General features: G+C 53.5%; 1 protein-coding gene across 1 annotated transcript in view; it reads right to left on the bottom strand.

Annotated features, from left to right (window-relative positions):
* Positions 1-220: 220 nt before the first annotated feature.
* The window catches only part of LOC140680988 (uncharacterized), a 50,041-nt gene continuing 32,016 nt past the window's right edge, over positions 221-18,245 (bottom strand). The window contains exon 4 of the mRNA XM_072919894.1: positions 221-1,147. Within this exon, the coding sequence (XP_072775995.1) occupies positions 482-1,147 (666 nt within the window). The 3' untranslated portion in view covers positions 221-481. The remainder of the gene's footprint in view (positions 1,148-18,245) is intronic.

Below are 18,245 nucleotides of genomic sequence, written 5' to 3' on the forward strand. Positions count from 1 at the left end.
TTATACAGGGATTTACTTGTAGGGTGCTTATATAGGGCTCTGTTTTTGGTACAATTTCTCATTGGTTACACATTCTTCATGACATGACATCACCTGGTAACATTATTTTATCACAAAGTCTCACACCATGTTGCTCGGTCACTTCTTGCCCAGGGAGACCTAAACTGTGTCTGTGTCTCCCACAGTTTCTGCTCAGTCAGGCCTCAGATATCGGGCCCCTTTATCAGCTCCATTGCTTTACTCTCTGTTTTATTCCCCATACGGGGGCACCAGGGCTCTGCCCAACGGGGGTCACTGGGGATCATCCAGCCCAGATCCTCCCATGGGGGATGGAGCTGGAGCAGCGCACCAAGCTCTTCCCTCACTCTCTTCCCTCACTCCAAGCTCTTCCCTCACTCTCTTCCCTCACTCCAAGCTCTTCCCTCACTCTCTTCTCTCACTCCAAGCTCTTCCCTCACTCGGGGCACTCACAGGGCTTCCCTTAGTGGTGCCTCCGTTGGTGCTGGGTCAAGGCTGAGCTCCTGGAGAAGCTCTTCCCACACTTCCCACACTCGTAGGGCCTCTCCCCAGTGTGGATGCGCCGGTGCCTGGTGAGGTTGGAGTTGCGGTTGAAGCCCTTCCCACAGTCGGAGCAGCGGAAGGGCCTCTCCTCTGTGTGAATCCGCTCATGTAGGAGGACATCAGAGCTGGTCCGAAACCTCTTCCCACACTGGGGACACTCGTAGGGCCTCTCCCCTGTGTGGATGCGCTGGTGTGTTCTCAGGTGTGAGCTCCGCCCAAAGCTCTTCCCACATTCCAAGCACTCATAGGGCCGTTCCCCAGTGTGGATCACCAGGTGTGCCATCAGGCCAGACTTGTCTCTGAAACCCTTCCCACACTCCCCACACTCGTAGGGCCTCTCTCCGGTGTGGATGAGCCGGTGCTTGGTGAGGTGGGAGTTGTGCTTGAAGCCCTTCCCGCAGTCGGGGCAGCGGAAGGGCCTCTCCTCTGTGTGACTCCGCTCATGTACGAGGAGTTCGGAGCTGGTCCGAAACCTCTTCCCACACTCCCCACACTCGTAGGGCCTCTCCCCGGTGTGGATCCTCTGGTGCCGGATCAGGTGGGAGCTCTGGCTGAAACCCTTCCCACATTCCAAGCACTTGTGGGGCTTCTCCCTGCCATGAGACTTCTCCACCAGCTCTGAGCTCCGGCTGGATCTCCGCCCGCCTTCCTGGCTCAGGGGGGCTCTTTCCTCCCCGCAGCTCCCTGGGCTGGGTTTGCAGCTCCTCCTCCTGCAGCATCTCCGGGGCTTTTCCTCCTCCTCCATGCAGACACGCCCTGGCAATGACAAATCCTAGTTTGGGGAGAAAAAACAAGAGGAGAGCACCTTGGACTGGAGGTTCCTCCTTGCCCTGGTTCATCTCAGGAAGTCATTGGGAATCTTGTGTCTGTAAGAACCTCCAAACCACCAAGATTCAGCCCAAAAATACTACAAACTTCAAGACAAAGATCAAAAACTCCCCAAACATCACAAGTCAGCAAAAACCTCCTCCAAAACATAAAGATTCAGCTGCCACATAAAACCAAAGATCCAAAATTTAGCCCAAGAAAGCTCAGAAACACCAAGATTCACCCCGTGAAAATCCTGGATCCCCCTCCACAGTCACCTGCTGCGTGTGAGGGGAGCAACGCTCCTGGGGCTGGAGGGAGGCTGCAGATACAGGGAGGGGTGGAACCTTCTGCTGCTTCCTCCTTCTGCTCCTCCTCCTCCTCCTGTGTCTCTATTCTTCCTCACACTTCTCTTCCTCCTGCTATTCCTCCTTCTCCTGCACAATCCCACCCTCTCCTGCCACCTGCATCGTTTGACCATTCTGTTCCTCAAGCCTGCTTCTCCTTCCCTTCTCCTCCTGCCCCCAGGCCCAGCACCCACTGCCGGCTCCCTCTTCCCCCCAGACCCACGGCATCCCAGCCGAGGGGCAGGGATGGAGCTGGGGCAGGTCGGGCTGGGGCAGCGCTGGGCTCTCGGCCGCTCCCGCCCGCACTCGGTCCCCACTGCAGCCGCAGTGTAATATTGTAAAAGCTGATCCAGAGGCTATTGCTGCTGTAACTTTGTGTCAAATGTCTGGCAAGGCCTATGCTGAAGGGAACCCAGAGGTGTGGGCAGCCCCAGAGGGAAAATTTGATGGGGATCCTCTCCAAATTACTTGGAAGCAACCAGGAGAAGTGCGGGCTAAAAGCAACACCCTGTTCCAGGGAGAGAAGGAAGGGCTCACAGCCTGGCATGGAGTCCCTGCTAAAGGCAGGGCTTTTGGAGCCAGGGATGTCTCCCTACAGCACTCCTATCCTGCCAGTCAGGGAATCTGATGGCTCCAATGAGGAGGACAAGAACAAGTGGTAGAAAAAGCCTTTGAGTATTTGAAAAGAAAAAACAAGGCAAATGGTGGAGAAAAGGGTTAAATATTTGGGAAATGCAGGGACTAAAGATTCCTGGTGGATTCACACAGAGAGTGTCAGGGCAATCTCAGAAGTAACTTTTCCCAGGACCAAAAAGGAGCTGCAAAAATTTTGAGGATTAACAGGGAATTACACAGCCTGGATTGAGGATTCTCTCTTCCAGCCAGAACATTGTAGGACTTTTTAACCCCAGCCTCCATGCTGTGGTATGGACAGGAGAAAGAGAGCAAAACTTGAGAAAATGAAAAGCCAAAGATATTGATGCCTCAGCTGTGGCTCTTCCAGACTCAGAAAAGAAATTGGAATTGTAGGGGAGTGTTAAACAGGGCTATGCCAAAGGAATTCTTGGGCCAAAATGTTTCACCCAGTGGCCACAGTGGCCTCATTGTCTGCAGAATTGTGCAGCCACAGCTTCAACGGGAACCGAGCCCAAAACCTGATGACAACAGGATCTCCAACTGTTCCAGTCTGCCATCAAGTTCAAGCTTTGATAACCAAAAGAGCCTCGCAATGGATGAGCAGTGCTCGGTTATTACAGTGTGAAACTTGTTCAGTGGCACAGGAGGATTCAGAACTGAGGACAGGGGAAGGGTTTAACCCAGCCTCCTGTTTGAACAGCCCCCAGAGGGGCTGGGAAGAAACCCAGCACTGCATTCAAGTGACACAGCTCCAGACCCAGCCTGGGGGAGATTCAGGAGACATTGCCTGGCCTGAGGCAGAAAATGTCTTTGGGGATGGCTCTTCAAGGGCAGCAGAAGGGAAAAGAGTTCCAAGACACGCTGTTATTGAGGAAAGGGAATCAGACAAAGCCCAGGTTACCCCCCATGGTCAGCTCAACCAGCACAGCTGTGTGTGCTTGTAAGAGCCGGGCACTGACATGCCCTGAGCAGGAAGGCTTCAATATCTTCTGGTGACACCATCTCACCTAACAGGGGGGCAAAAGCAATTCTGATTGCTCAGCAGCCACTGAAAGAAATAATTCATATAAAAGGGATTGTGGAAGCCATAGACTCAGAGAGCAGAACTCATTTTACAGGAAAGATCCTCCAGGGGGTTATGGCAGCTTTAGGAATACAATGGGACCTCCAGAACCCCTGGCACCCCCAGAGCTCAGGCTGGGTACAAAAAAATGAAAGGGGAAGATAGAAACACCTTTGAAAGCTGGGATAGAAACCAAGATGCCATGGGTACGGCTTTTGCCATTGGCTTGGGCAAGAAGAAGAGCCAGACCCAGGGCAGATATTCAATCATTTCCCCTTGGAATTGATCTCGGGAATTCCTTACCCTGGGAATTCTCCACCTAGTGCAGGGTGGAGATAAGGGATGCACATTTAAAGCAGTCTGTGGCCAGAATCCTGTCTCTGGTGCAATCTCTCCCCCAGGAAGCTGGGCTGGCACAGAGCCTGCCTTGGCACTTTGCTGTTGCCAACATCCCAGCAGGACATCGGCTCCTGCCTAAGGAGTGCAGAGCAGCACCACTGGTGGCCAAGTGGCCCGTGCCAAGTGGCCCCGGGGCCAGAAACAGCCGCCAGCACAGCTGAGCACGGGGGGACCCCTCAGCCTCGGCTCCAGGTCTCTGCAGCCCCGGAGATTTGCACTTCCCGCCTGCAGCAGGAGGATGGGAGGCCCCCACTGAGCTGCACTGAAGGCAGCGCAGCAGCAGCCAGGGCTCCACAGCGGGGCAAGGCCCTGGGCCTGCCCACACATCCTCTGCTGAAATCCTCGGCCTGGCCACCCTCCTTTGGCAGCTCCAGCCACCGGGGACAGCCCTTGCTGCCACTGCTGCAGCTTCAGCGCTCTCTGGGCCTGCCCTGCCACAGCTGCTGGGCAAGAGCACGGGACAATTCCACTCTGGCTCTCACTTACACTCACACACTGCCCTGCCTGCCATGGCATTGATGGAAAATACACCAGCTCATAGACTTTAACATTGTTAACCTTTCATTTCTCTACTCAGGCTTGCTTTGCCTTGGCCCTGGGGAAAGAAATGTTAAAGGTTTTGTTAAGGGATGTTACACCACTCAGTGAAGATGAGTTTAACATCTCAACACACTGGGAATGGCCCAAAAGATACCCACAAAGATAACGCCCAGCAGCAAAACATCAACCCCAGCAGCAAACAGCAACCAACACCTACCCCAGACACTGCCAGGGCTGCAGACACCTGGTCTGCAAAAGGCTGAGAAGGAAATCAGCACTTCCCACCTCATTAACAGCAGAAGCAAAGAAATCCGGGTCCAGTAGGAAACCAAATACTAAAAACTGCACAACTTGAAACTTTGGAACATTAAACCAGTGGATTTAGACTGGTTCTGACTGTATCAAATTTGGGGAAAATCTAGTAAAAGCCACGGAGCTTTTACTCCGATAGTATTTTATTTATTATATACTCCAATATATTTTACTGATACTTTACGTGTCATGGAACGATTTTCTCTGCACACCCGGACTATGTGGGGATGGAATGATTTCTGTTGCACATCCTGGCCAGAATCAAGGAATGCCTTGACTCTAGCAATAAACATATTGTTGGAGTTTTTCTTTTTCCTGCAGTTTCAGTGCTAAGTTTAGAGCATTAGACTATTTTTAAATTACTCCTACTTCTATATTGCCAGTTAGGTTTGGGTAAGGGATGAGAGAATGAGTTTTTACTTAGAGGAGAAGTAGAAAAAATTTCATTGACTTGGAAATTTTTTGTGTATGTTTGTGTGTGTCTCTTAGAGATAGAAAAATTTTGGTCTGGGTTTTTCGACGTTCACCTTTAGGCAACATTTTGTGAAGCTAAAAGAGATTTGAAGGTGACCCTTTAACTCATAAATAGAAGATTTGAAGGAAAAAAAAAAGAAAAAGCAGCAGGTTGGGGGGCGGGGCACATGTGAGGCTGCTGAAGCTGCTCTGGAAGAGAAGCTGCATTCCAGGCACCCAGGAAGAGCTTTAGAAATGCAAATTAACACTGCTGGGGCAGAGAGGGGACAATGTACCTGGCTCTTCTTGCCTGGGGCAGGAATTGGCTGATTCCCTCTGCCCCTCACCCCAAGCTCTGCCTGCTTGCACAGATGGAATCTGCAGGGCTGAAGGCAGAGCCCATGGTGAGGATCTGACTCTAAAACAGAAATGGGTGAAGCTGCAAAGGGAAACAGCAAATGGAGAATGTTGTGAAAACTTCACTAAAATAAGGGGGGGATCATCCCCCTGCCCACTCCAACATCTGCTGCCCCTGTCTGTGCTGTACAGGGTGTATCAGAGCACTGGGGCTTTTGCTAGAACAAGTCCAGGGAAATTAGTTGGAATTCAAGTATTTGATGATGTAATTAGAAAAATGCAGTCATTCATGCAGCCCCAGCTTGAGGGAGCACCCAGAAATGGGGAAAAGAGGAAGGGCCACCAGAAAAAATCCTACAACAGACCAGTCCCTGGGAACCCAAACCAATTCATATCAGGAGACAGAGAACCCATTTATCATTTCAATGGCATCATTAGATTAAAAGCTGTCCTTGGAATAAGAACCAACCAGACAGCTCCAGCTCCTGACCTTCCTGCCGACCAATCCACTGAAAGAGGAACACAACATTTCACATGGGGATGGGATCAGATTATCTGTGAGCAGAAAAAAAAGGCAGTTTGTGCAAAACTAAATGGCTCAAACTGATGTTGGCAAAGAGACGACAAGGGAAAAGTGCTGAAAAAGATAACAAAGGAAAAAGGAGAGCAGTTTATGTATTGGTCCAAACATGGAAAGGATGGGAATGGGACACACTTTTGTGGCTCCTGGGCAGACCAGGGGTTAAACGAATGCTGCTTCTCCTCTTCTGTGCTGCAGCAACTCTCATCTTTTTACCATGCTCCACACCTTGGCAGTGCAGCTCATCCAGCAGCTGAGCCAGGGGATGCAGGCGGCAGCCAGGCCTCCTGATCCACAAACGGCTACAAAAGGACAGGGAATGAGGGCACCGAGAATAATCCCAAAACCAAAGAGGACCCGGGAAGAACAAAACACAGTCAAGGAGTGAATCTGACTGGAGATAGGGCCAGGCACTTGTAGATAAGGAGGCTACGGGAGAAGCCCTCAGTTCCAATAAATGTCACAAATTGACCCAGACAGCTGCTCAAAGTCCCGCTACATTCCTGAACTTCGAGGAGAAGAACAAAGGCTTAACAGAGCCATGAATATCGGCTGGTATACAAAAGGAGGGTGCATATTAACGAGGACAGGCAGCAGGCGCATCGGGAAGTCTGAACCTTCCAAGGACCTCAGCCCGTGGGCAAAGGCAGAGGGAGATGCGGCCGGGAAAATGAGGATAAAAAGGAGGCTGCGGACTACAACCATGGCAGAGAGCGCACGGCAAATGCCCCACGGCCTCTTCCCCTGCTCGGCAATAAAGTCACTTTTACAGGACTCCTCGCTCTCCTCCGGCCACAGAAACCTCCGGCGACGGGAATTTCCCCGCACGCTCCCGGCCGCGGGGCAGCCCCCTCGGTCCTACCCACAGCAGCCGGGCCGAGCCAGCGCTGCTCCGGCAGCGGCTCCTGCCCAGGCCCCGGCGGGAAGGAGACCGCGGGCAGCCGCTCCCGCCGCGCCCTCAGCCCGGGGCCGGCACGGGCCGGACACGGCACCACCGACCCGCCGCAGCCCCCTGCCGCCCCCTCCGCCCGCAGCCAGCCCCGAGCCCCCGCAGAACCCAGCGCGGCTCCCACCTGCGCCGGGGCCGCCTCCGAGCTCCGCCGACGCCGCCTCACCGCGCTCCGGCCGCTGCCGCCGCTCCCGGGCCCGCACAGACGCTCCTGGCGCCAATGGCGCCGCTGCCCGCCCACGGCCGCCCTCAGCCCGCCGCCGGGGCCGTGCTGCGCCCCGCTCCCACCAATCAGCGCGCCGCAACCGCGACTGACGGCACCAGCGGCCAATGGCAGCGAGCTGGGGGCGGGCTCTGCGCACGGCCCAGACTCGCCCCGCGCTCTCAGGGCCCCCCGCGCTGCGTGAGGGCAAAGCCGGAGATGAGCAACAGCCCCGGGACGGGCCCGGGCCCGAGGCGGGATTGAGCTGCCCACACAAACAAACTTCTCCGCACCTCCCGCCACGGCTTTCCCGGCCCTGCGCCTTCCGTGCCTCCGGCTCTGCGGGAAGCCCGGGAGCCTCCCTTCTCCTGCCCCTCATTAGTGCCTCGGTGCTTCGCTTTGATTGCCCCCAAAAAGGGAAACCTGCCCAAAGCCCTGTGGGTGAGCGGGGGAGGGGAGAGATTTCTGGCAGAAAACTCCAAAGACTCAGAGCAGGATGAGGAGAAGTCAGTGCAGAGCCTTAAATGCAGCTTTCCCCACGCCTCCCTGCTCCCAGCTGCACCTCCTCCCCCGGCAGGGCAGGAGACAGGGAATGGGGCCGTGCTCAGCTCATCCCCCGCGGCTTCTCCCTCTGCTCAGGGACAGGAGTCGTTCCCTGCTGCACCCTGCGCTCTCTCCCAGCCGAGACTTCTCCAGGAACTTCTCCGAGCCGAGTCCATCCCCTGGGGCACAGCCCCCTCCAAGTGCTGCAGCGTGGGTCACTGTGCCACGGGCTCGGTCCTGCCAGGCCAGGCTGCTCCAGCGGGGCCCCTCTGCCCACGGGGTCACAGCCTCCTCTCAGGCATCCCCGAGCTCCAGCCTGGCTCCTCCAGGGGCTGCAGGGGGATCTCTGCATCCCCACGGACCTGCAGGGGGATCTCTGCATCCCCATGGACCTGCAGGGGGATCTCTGCATCCCCACGGACCTGCAGGGGGATCTCTGCATCCCCACGGACCTGCAGGGGGATCTGTGCAGCCCCATTGTAATATAAATTGTGGAATAATTCGTGATTATGTAAAATATACATGAAGTCAGTTGTGCTTGTAGAAAAAGATTCTTAAAGTTTTAAAGGACCTGAAGACCCAGCCGGGAAAGACTGGAAACCACAGATGACAGAGAAAGAAAGACCTAATTTACAATTGAAAACACGTGGCTCCCTGCAGAGATGGGCACTTTCCGGGGATACTCCACCAGACGCCCAAGGTGAAAAATGCACATATGTTAGTTTGATTAGTAGTGCTGTATTAACATTTTAATAGTATGGTAAATGTAGTTTTGTATTTAAAATGAAGGTTTAGTAGTTAAAATAAAAACTGTATATATGGGTTTTCTTTTAAGGAATGGGTTACTCGCTTTGACATAACCCTCACAAAATACCTAAATCTTCCAGGGAAGAAGAATTTATGGTTTTCTTCTCAGAAGAAGCTAATTTCTTCAGGCCTTGCTCAGACTCGAAGACGCCATGGGGATTAAAGGAAACAGTTGGCATATAACAGACAAGAGTTTCTTGTTTTAAATAGAATGTATGCATAACCATGAAGGATATATGAATATGCAATAGTGTAGTTTTAAGGGTGATTCCTTTGTTCACAAGGTATGCTTGTTGTGGCTTAAATGCCCGAGAGCATCTGGACATCCTTGAGTCTTTGGTTTTTATTGTCTTGTAATTGTCCTAACTCTGATTTTTTATTACTCTAATTGTATTACTATTTTAATAACCATGTTATTATTATTAAAAAAATTAACAGCCATGTGATTGGCGTTTTTCACGGCATGCTGAGCAACACATTTGATTTGCTTTCTCTTTGCTCTGTTTTTTTTTTTACTCTGACATTTTGGATGATTCTTGGAGGTGAAAAAACTTATTACCATACAAGACCTCACCTTATTTGCTTTCCTGTCTTAAAACAGCATTGGTCGCAATAAGGTGTTATAAATCCTTTAGTTTTCTGAGCTGCCCTTATTGGAGGCTTTCTGGGAACCTCTTTGCTTTGGTTAGTTTTTATTGCTTATACTATTTTGTTTCTACCCAAGCCTCATGGTCTTTTTTCAGTTTTTCTCACACACAGACTTTCCAGGTCGCAGGTATGAGATGCGATCATTTACACATAAGCTTTAAGATCTCAGGTTCTGAATTGGCTTGATTAGGAGCCTTCAATTTACACTTGGGGCATGGAACAGCAATACTAGCCCTTCTCACAAACTCTGCATTGTAATAGTACTCATACAAGGTGCCAGCCTCTTAATGCACCAAAAACTCCCAGGAATTGCCTGCAGGCTATTCCGTTTATCACTTTGGCATTTTTCCTTTATTTAACCCCTCTTTTACAAAATCTCAGTCTTTTCTAGTTCTCTTCTCGCACAATCTAATTAAAGCATTGTTTCTACTGACACTTATTTCATTGCCCTTCGAAAGGCTGTGCCTGTTACTGCAAAAACTGATATGCTCACAAACACAGAACCTTGTCCTTATCTCAAATTCAAGGAGAGTCAGGGCTTAAGTTGTTGTGAGGGAGGAATTCTTGGAATTCCTTTGATTTGTTTTACTACAGTTAAACATAAATCATTATAGTGTAGCTGTTCTGCATAAAATGCTACACTTGTTGCAAAAAATATCTTAAAATCTCTATAAATGCAACTATATAATCTCGAGAATTAAAATACTATAATGTGGGGGAAGAACCACACAAACTCACTGGGAAACTCACTGGGAAACTCACTGGTGGTATCTCTTAAAGTGTCCCTTTTTCTCAACATAGCACAGCATAACAGCACACAGTAAAATTCCAGGAATCCAAGTCCGAACCACTGGGGCAGAGGAACCCCCCAGTTCGTCTAGCCACTGTTCAAATGCACACAAATCACCGCCTTTAAACACAGTGCACGTCCTCAGCCCCGTTTCTCCGCTTGTTTCCCTTCCCCGCGGGCACTCCCTGCCCGCACAGCCGATCCCAGCCGGGCCTCGGTTCTCACTCGGCCGCTTCAGACACGAGTGAACTTCTCCCCCCGCCCGCAGGTGCACTCCCTCGCTCCTGGTTCACCCTTCATACAGCAGCACCCGCACGGCTGCAAACACATGAACCGCACAGTGTCGGGCACCACCAGCACACAAAGCTCGGCTTCACTCGGCTCAGCCCAGAGCCGCTTGGGCCGCTCTATGGGAGCAGTGACCTCGTCTGCAGCCCAGCGCCCGATCGGCCGGGCTGCCCCAGGCCCAGGAGCGAGGCCGGGCCCTGCCGGCTCTGAGGGACTGCCCAGCAGTGCTGCTCTGGCACCCCAGGGCCCTCTCAGTCCGTCCCTTTATCGCACACCAGCGCTCCTTGGCTGTCTCCGCAGGTGGCAAGCGAGGCAGAGCGGAGCCCCTCCAGGGAAATTCCCCGGGGTGTGCCAAGGAGGTCTGTTCTACCCCCTGCCCCTGCGAGGACAGAAAATCTCCTGCCTGGCTCGCCATGATGAAACGCAGATGAAAATCAAACCCTACAATTTTAATAAAGATTTGTAGGGAATGGATATGTTTATTCATAGCACTGTGGACGTATGTCAGGACTTATTGCCCTTTAATGGACATGCGTCCACAGCGTTATAAATAAGCATACCCATTCTCTACAAATATTTATTAAAATTGTAGGGTTTAATTTTTCATCAGTGTTTCACTCCCCAGGAGCAGGAAAATCCCCATTCCCTGTTTCCTTGTGGCTGCAGCCTTGAACATTCACTCAGAATGAAGAAATTTCTGACAGCCCTGCTGAATGACACCAGGACAAGGCTGGTTAAAAAGGGAGCAAAATGTGTTTTGATAAGAAATTGCACAATTATTTCTTTCTGTCGCATTAATTTTTAGTCCATTGCAACTCTGTTTTCACAGTGCCACCTTCTCAGCTGATTGTGTTTGTGTCCTCCTTTCTCTCAGACCTCTCTTTGCCTGCTCTGTTTCTCTCTCAGTGTCTCCCTTGACCCAGGGCAGCTCCCACCAAAGGCCCTGCCTTGATTTCATTCCCAATCCATGAGCTACAAAAACCACGGGTGAAGTTATGAAGGCTGGCAGTGAAATGTCACTGTAGGATCCTACTGCACTTGGCTTTTGGCCCCTTCTTAAGAGCTTTGCCTTCAAGGGCAGGAACATCTTTTCCTGTCTGGGAACTGGAATTCCAGCCCCTGGGAGTGTGTGCCATGGATCCCAGAGGGGCATTCCCGAGGCTCCCAGGGTGCTGCTCCTGCCGTGCCTCCCAAGGAGCTGTGCAGGGCAGGGGACAAGGTGCAGCAGCTCCGTGGGCTCCTGCAGCACGCAGCAAAGGTGGCTTTGCTGGGCATTTCCCAGCACATTCCCGGCTGCAGGCAGAGGGAGGGAGGGAAGGGAAGCGAGTCCCTGACAGAATCCCGGAACGATTGGGGTGGGAACGGAGCCTGCCCGCGGGTTCCGATCCCGGGAGGGAGAGACGCCTCTGCCCCAGCGAAGGCGCAAATGAGACCCTGGGAGCGCAACCTGCGGATTTGACTGAACAGGGATTGAACGGAACAAGAAATGGGAAGGAGAAAGGGAGAGAAAGAAATAGTAAAGGGATCTCAGAGAGAGAGAAAGAAATCGGAAAAGGTCTCAGAGGGACAGAAAGAAATAGGAGAAGGCTCCGGCCCGGCCTCCGCAGCTCCCCGGGACACCCGCCAGGCGCAGCGCCGCTCACAGTTCCAGCCAATCAGAGAAGGCGCTGAACAATTTCCAGCCAACCAGAGCTCTTCTCGCCGATGAGTCACCAGTTGCCGGGCGGCCCCGCCGCGCCCCGCGGCCCCGGAGCGGAGTTCGGGGCTCGGGCCGGGGGGACGGACCCGCCCCGGGGGGGTCCCCGAGCCCCCTGCCCGCCCCGGGGCCGGCCGGGGGCTCCCCCACCCACAGCCGGGGCTGCGGGGCCGCGGGCACAGGCTGGGAAAGGGAGCTCCGGGCTGGAGCGGAGGGGCTGCGGGAGGAGGAGGAGGGACAGGAGGAGCGGCGGGAGCAGGAGCGGGAGAATCCCGCCGCTCGCACCGCCCGCACGCCGGGGCTGCAGCACCCCCTGCCCCGCCAGCATCGCCCCAGCCCCGAGCCGCAGCGCAGGGGGAGGCCGAGCTCGCCCCGGCTCTATCCAGGGGTCTCCGGGAGGATTTTTCTGGAGAGCGCTCGGAGCCGGCAGATGCCGAGCCCCGGATCCCTCCGGGCTCCCCAAGAGGAGCTTTTTCGGGGGGAGAGGAGCTGTGATCGCCCCTCGGAGGGTCCCGGGGGACCACGCGGGGCTGGCCCGGTGCTGACAGGGCGGGACATTGGTTTTGGGGATCCCCGTGAGAGCCGGGGCTGCGGAACGTGGGACCCCCGGGGCGGCAGAGGGGAAGGGGCGGTACCGGAGCTGGGGGACCCCCGGCAGCCGGAGATGAGGCGGGGACGGGACCCCTGAGCCTGGCAGGGCCTGTCCTGGGGTGACCTCATGATGCTCGTACCCCCATTGGTCCGTTTGGCCCCGAAATGAGTTCTGCACCCTCAGGGCTGGTTCTGAGAGCGAAGAGGGGGAGGAAGAAGCGCGCAGTTTGTTTTCAGGAGCTGCACTCAGCCCTCCACATTCCGGCTCCTGGGCTGCTGAGATGCCTTAAGGAGCTGGGACAGAGGCCAGACGGAGCCAAGAGGAATAAAGTGGATATTTATTGAAGTGCCTTCAAAGGCCACACCCCGGCAGTGCCGGAGCCAGGGTCGGGGCTCTGCCCGGATGGCTCCGAGATGGAAGCAAAAGAGGGCTTGGCCATGAGAGCTCACATTTTTATAAGTGTTAGTCCATTTGCATACAGGATTTAATTGCCCAGTTAATAGCTTCCAATTATGAAGTTTCATTCTCCTTGCTTGCCTGCCCTATGCTTTTCCTGTTGTTTGTGCTTTGGGCCTGAAGTTTGAAGAGATTGTCCTTGACTCTCCAGCTAGAACAGGATTGTTTTGTCTTCACCACCCTGTGAAAAGATCCCAGGAACACTTAATCTAAAGCTAGAAGCTGCACACCAAAACAGAACAGAAAAACTGAAACCTGAGGTATCAGTTGTCTGCCAACAGACAGCAGGACAGAGCTCTCCTTTGCTTTTAGTTAGTTTTTAGCTCGCTGAGGCAGAGAAGTTCCCTGGGCTGTGGTTTTTCTTTTTCTTTGGAGCTGTTTAAACCTGCTCTGGACTGAACACCAGAAGAGCACCGGCAGCTCACCCCTGTGGCCCACCGGGCTGGGCCTGGGCCATGGAGGGACTGATCAGAGACTGAGTGAGCCGAGCTGCAGCCCACGGAGGGACTTTCTGAGTTTATCATCTCTTTTGGAGCAACAACAGGTTTTATTGTTTAATATTGTTCATTTTTTGTGCTGGTAAATGCTTTGCCTGTTAAATAAACAGGTTTTTTCTACTTTTCTCCAAGGAAATCTTTTCCTGAACTGTTTGGGGGAGAGACCACTTGAATCTGCTTTCTAGAAAATCCCCTTTGGGGGTTTTCTCCCAGATTTGCCCTAAACCAGGACAGGGTGGTGGGGAGAGGGGGGAGTCCCAAGTGCCTGGACCGGGGGGAGGCTGGACAGGGGGACCCTTGTACTGCAAAACCCCCCAGCATCCCTAAGCAGGACCCTGGAGAAGGGGGATCCCCAGGACCCTCGAGGACCCCCAGCAGCCCTGAGACGGGGGACACCAGAACCCCAGAGGGATGAGACTGGAAATGGGACACTCCCGGTGGCTTTTTTTATTAACTCGCGATTTTTGGAGGTTTTTATGGACACCTGGAGACGTCTGGAAATGGATTTGGGCAGGAGGAATCCCCACCCCAAGGTGTTCACACCTTGTTTTTCCCCACACCAGGATTTCCCATTCCCAAACTTTGGCTGCATGGAGGAGGAGGCTGCGAGGAAGATGCCCTGGGACATCCAGGCAGGTGAGGAGGAAGTCAGTGCCCCTTTCCCCCTCTCTCCTGCTCCATCTCCCAGCCCAGCACGGCCCCCAGCTGCAGGACAGCCCCGCTGCCGGTGCCCTCCTGCCGGGGACGCACTGGGGGGATCTCCTTGCCCTTCCCTGTGGCACGGAGGCAAATCCCATCCTCTCCTTGTCCTTCCTCCCCCAGAGCAGGAGCTGAGGATGGAGAGCAGGGAGGACAAATCCCCATGGCAGAACCTCATGGAAGAGGCTGTTTTGAGCGGCTCCATGGCTGAGGAATCCAACGGGGAGGAAAAGCCCCAGAGATCCCACAGGAGGAGGGGCTGCAAACGCAGATCACGGGGATCTGAGGAGGAGAGACCCACCCTGTGCCGGGGAGGTGGGCAGAGTTTCAGCCAGGGATCAGAGCTGGTGGTCTGTGAGCAGCCTCATGACAGGGAGAGGCCCTATGAGTGCTCAGAGTGTGGGAAGAGCCTCAGGAAGAGTTTCAACCTGATCTGCCACCAGAGGATCCACACTGGGGAACGGCCTTACGAATGTGGGGAATGTGGGAACAGCTTCAGCCACAGGTCCGACCTGATTGTCCACCAGAGGTTCCACACTGGGGAGAGGCCCTACGAGTGTCCTGAGTGTGGGAAGAGGTTTCAAACCAGCTCCCATCTCCTTGTACATCAGTGGATTCACAAACAGGTGAGGCCCTTCCGCTGCCCCGACTGCGGGATGGGCTTCAAGCACAACTCCACCCTTGTCACCCACCGGCGCATCCACACCGGGGAGAGGCCCTACGAGTGTCCCCGGTGTGGGAAGAGCTTCTCAGACCGCTCATTCTTTACCCGGCACCAATGGAGGCACCAGTAAGGGAAGCCCTGCGAGAACCCCGCCTGCAGGAAGAGCTTCGTGCGCTGCTCCAGCTCCATCCCCATCAGAGGACCCACCCTGGTCAGAGCCCTGGTGACCCACATGCCCTGTGATACACAGAGGGAAGTGGCTGCTGTTCCTTTTATTTTACCTCCTATTATCTGTTATCTTCCTTCCTTAGTGTCATGGTTTGACACGGGAAGAGAATTTTTTTTAGAAGGAAGAGGTCCATCCAGTCAGGGGTCAGGTTTGGATACTGACACTTGGGGTGACCAATTGAAGGTGGACACGCCTCTGAGAACATAGAGGGGTTAAAAGCGGAATTCCCAGGAGGACTCGTCCTTCTTTGGTTCCGGTCACCGCATGGTACGGACCTCCCCTGCCCAGCCCGGGCTGGGTGGGGGAGGGGAGCCATGTGGCCTGCAGAGGTAGGCCAGGAGGTAAAGGATCAGAACCGACTGGGTCAGCTCCTGCAGATGGAAGGGTGGAGAACATCTGGGATGTTTTTGTTCCCCCTCCCCTAAGCCAGAGGGGAAAAGAGATAGAGAGCCAGCAGACACCTAGAAGTTTGCCGGCGGAGGAGAAGGAGAAGGGGGGGGAAGATGCCCAGCGTGGGAGACTGGAGAAAGAGTCCTGGGCTGAGATTTCAGCCGTCCAGGGAGTCCAGGAATTTTAACCCTTTCCTGTGAAATGAAGGCTTTATGAAATATTACTCCTCCTGAATTTGAAGAAAAGAGAGACAGCTTGAAACCTCAGATGTTCAGAGAAGAAGGTTGGGGGGAGATGATAGAGTGGCTTTTGGCTGGACTCTGCTTGTTTACCATAGACTGAACCACTCTTTCTTTCAAGAGGGACTGCATTTTAGGGGGATGCACTGGTGAGCCAAGAGACCTTCTTCAGCAACTACCAGTTTTGGAGTGGACAGAGAGAGAGCTGAGGAGGGTGTGAGGATGCCCTCCATCTTCAGAGAAGAAGAGAAGGTGATCTCTGTCTTTTGGACCCTCGGCCCCAGGGGAAAATGGGGGGGACTCTAGTCCCGAATTGTGATACTAGACTGTTGTTCCTGGTGGTCCTTGGCAAAGCATCCTTAAAGGGGCCCTATAAGCAGTCTCTGTCCATGCCCGGTGGTGAGAGCACTGTGACATGGAGAGGAGAATGTCACACTGGCCCGGTGTGTCTGGGCGGTGCCACGTGTGACATTGGAAACACAAGAGGTGGCAGTTGTGTTTCCTGGGGGTCTGTGGTGCAAGGGGGACTCCTCTCTTCCCCGATAGACTCAGTATTGATTATATTAAAGAGTGAAACCTTGATTAAGGATCCAAATAGGTCTCGCTGGGGTTTGGTGGAGTTGGGTGGAGGGAGGAGAAATGTTTTAGAAAGTTTTCATTTCGAATTTTGTGTGGTTTTTTTTTCTTTCCTTTCTTTTCCTTTTATAGTAGTAGTAGTAGTAGTGTAATAAAGTTTTTTCCTTTGTTATTAAGTTTGGCCTGCTTTGCTCTGTTCTTGATCACATTTCACAGCATTTGATTTGTAAGTTGTATTTTCATGGGGCGCTGGCATTGTGCCAGCGTCAAACCGTGACATTTCAAAACACAGAAAATTGGGGTTAAAATCAACAAATTCATGAAAGGCATCTAAAGCCTCACATTTTACTTGTGTTTTTGGGGAATCTTGGATTCCAGGAGATATCTGGGAGTATATGGGGGGGGGGGGGGATGTTGGGGGGTATTTGGTTTAGTTGTCTTTATTTCTTGGTGCTCCAAATGATGAGAAGGATTGATCTGTCACCTTAAAACCACTCAATGCCACTGAAAACTCCTCAATCCTACCACAAAATTACTCAATTCCACCACCTCTCAGGCTGAAATTGGGTTGGAAGGGGATTGGGCAAAGTGGGATGCAAATCAGGAGGGTGAGCTGAGCATTGGGTGGGTTGGGATGGGTGGGATGGGGATTGGGAGGTGTGAAATGGGGGAAGTACAGCTTGGGAAGGGGTCTTGATGTCCAGGAGGGGTCACATGGGTAGAGGTTGGCATTTGGGAGGTGTGGTGGGGTCTGGAATGAGACAGCCAAAATTTGGGGATGATTAAGATAGGGGGAGCCCATTAGTGAGTGAGTGTTTGAATAGTCTACATTCATGAGGAGCTGCTGGGGTATCTCACATTCCTGAGGCAGTTTTGGGGCACTCCCCAACTCTTGGGGGGTTTCCTGAGAGCAGCTCCATGGAGCCCCATGGCCAGGGGTGGTTGCCATGGGCCTGAGCTCAGAGCAGTGCCAGAGTCCATTGCCTCAGTGCTGAGAGCAGAGAAATGATGAATGGCCCCAGACATCTCCAGTGTGTGTTTGTGGAGGCCTGTGAGCTTACTGGGGAGAGGGCAAAAACGATCCCCTGGAGAAATGCACCGTAGGCTCTGGGCATTCCTCACAGCTCAGGGTGAGGACAGAAGCTTCCCCCACGGAGCTCTGCAGCACTGTGTTAATTTGTCCCGGTTCTGTCCCCATTGGCCCGTTGGCCTTTCCTACCCCTTTTACCCTGATATGTTCATGTTCTAGCAAGTTCTCCCTTCCCTATTTTCCCATTGGTTTATGTCCCCGCCTATCCACCCTGCCATTCCCTATTAGTCCCTTTCCCTGTGTACCACCCCTAAACCCTGAGATCCCTGACGCCCTCCTCCAGCCCCTCTTTTCCCGTATTTACACCCTAAACCCTCCTTTGTCTTTGTCTTTAACCCCCAGAGCCCTGGAGCGTCAGACCCTGATAAACCCTCGTTGGAGCTCCATGCCTGGGCCCTCCCATGTCCTCACTGCCGAGCTGCTCCGTGTGTGTGTGTGTGTGCTGGGCTCCCGTGGCTCTGCCTGTTAGCACAAAACACTCCCAGGGAAAGTTGTGCCGCCACCACCACAGACTGACCGTGTCCCTGGGGACCAAGAGGCCACTGTGACACTGTGGGACCAAGGAGAGCATTGCTGCCCTGCCAGGCCTCATGGAACCAAGGATCCACTGTGACACTGCAGGGCCTTGGGGACCACGGTGACACTGTGACACTGCAGGGCCCAAGGATCCAAGGGACTTTGTGACACCAAGGGGTCCCATGGAACCAAAGGGACATTGTGACACTGGGAGGCCCCATGGAATCATGGAGACCATTGGGACACTCTGGGGCCTCATGGAACCGTGGTGACACCAAGTTGTCTGGGAGGTTGATCTGCTGGAGAGTAGGAGGGCTCT

This window comes from Taeniopygia guttata, chromosome 30 (genome assembly GCF_048771995.1).
Source record: "Taeniopygia guttata chromosome 30, bTaeGut7.mat, whole genome shotgun sequence".
Taxonomy (NCBI): domain Eukaryota; kingdom Metazoa; phylum Chordata; class Aves; order Passeriformes; family Estrildidae; genus Taeniopygia; species Taeniopygia guttata.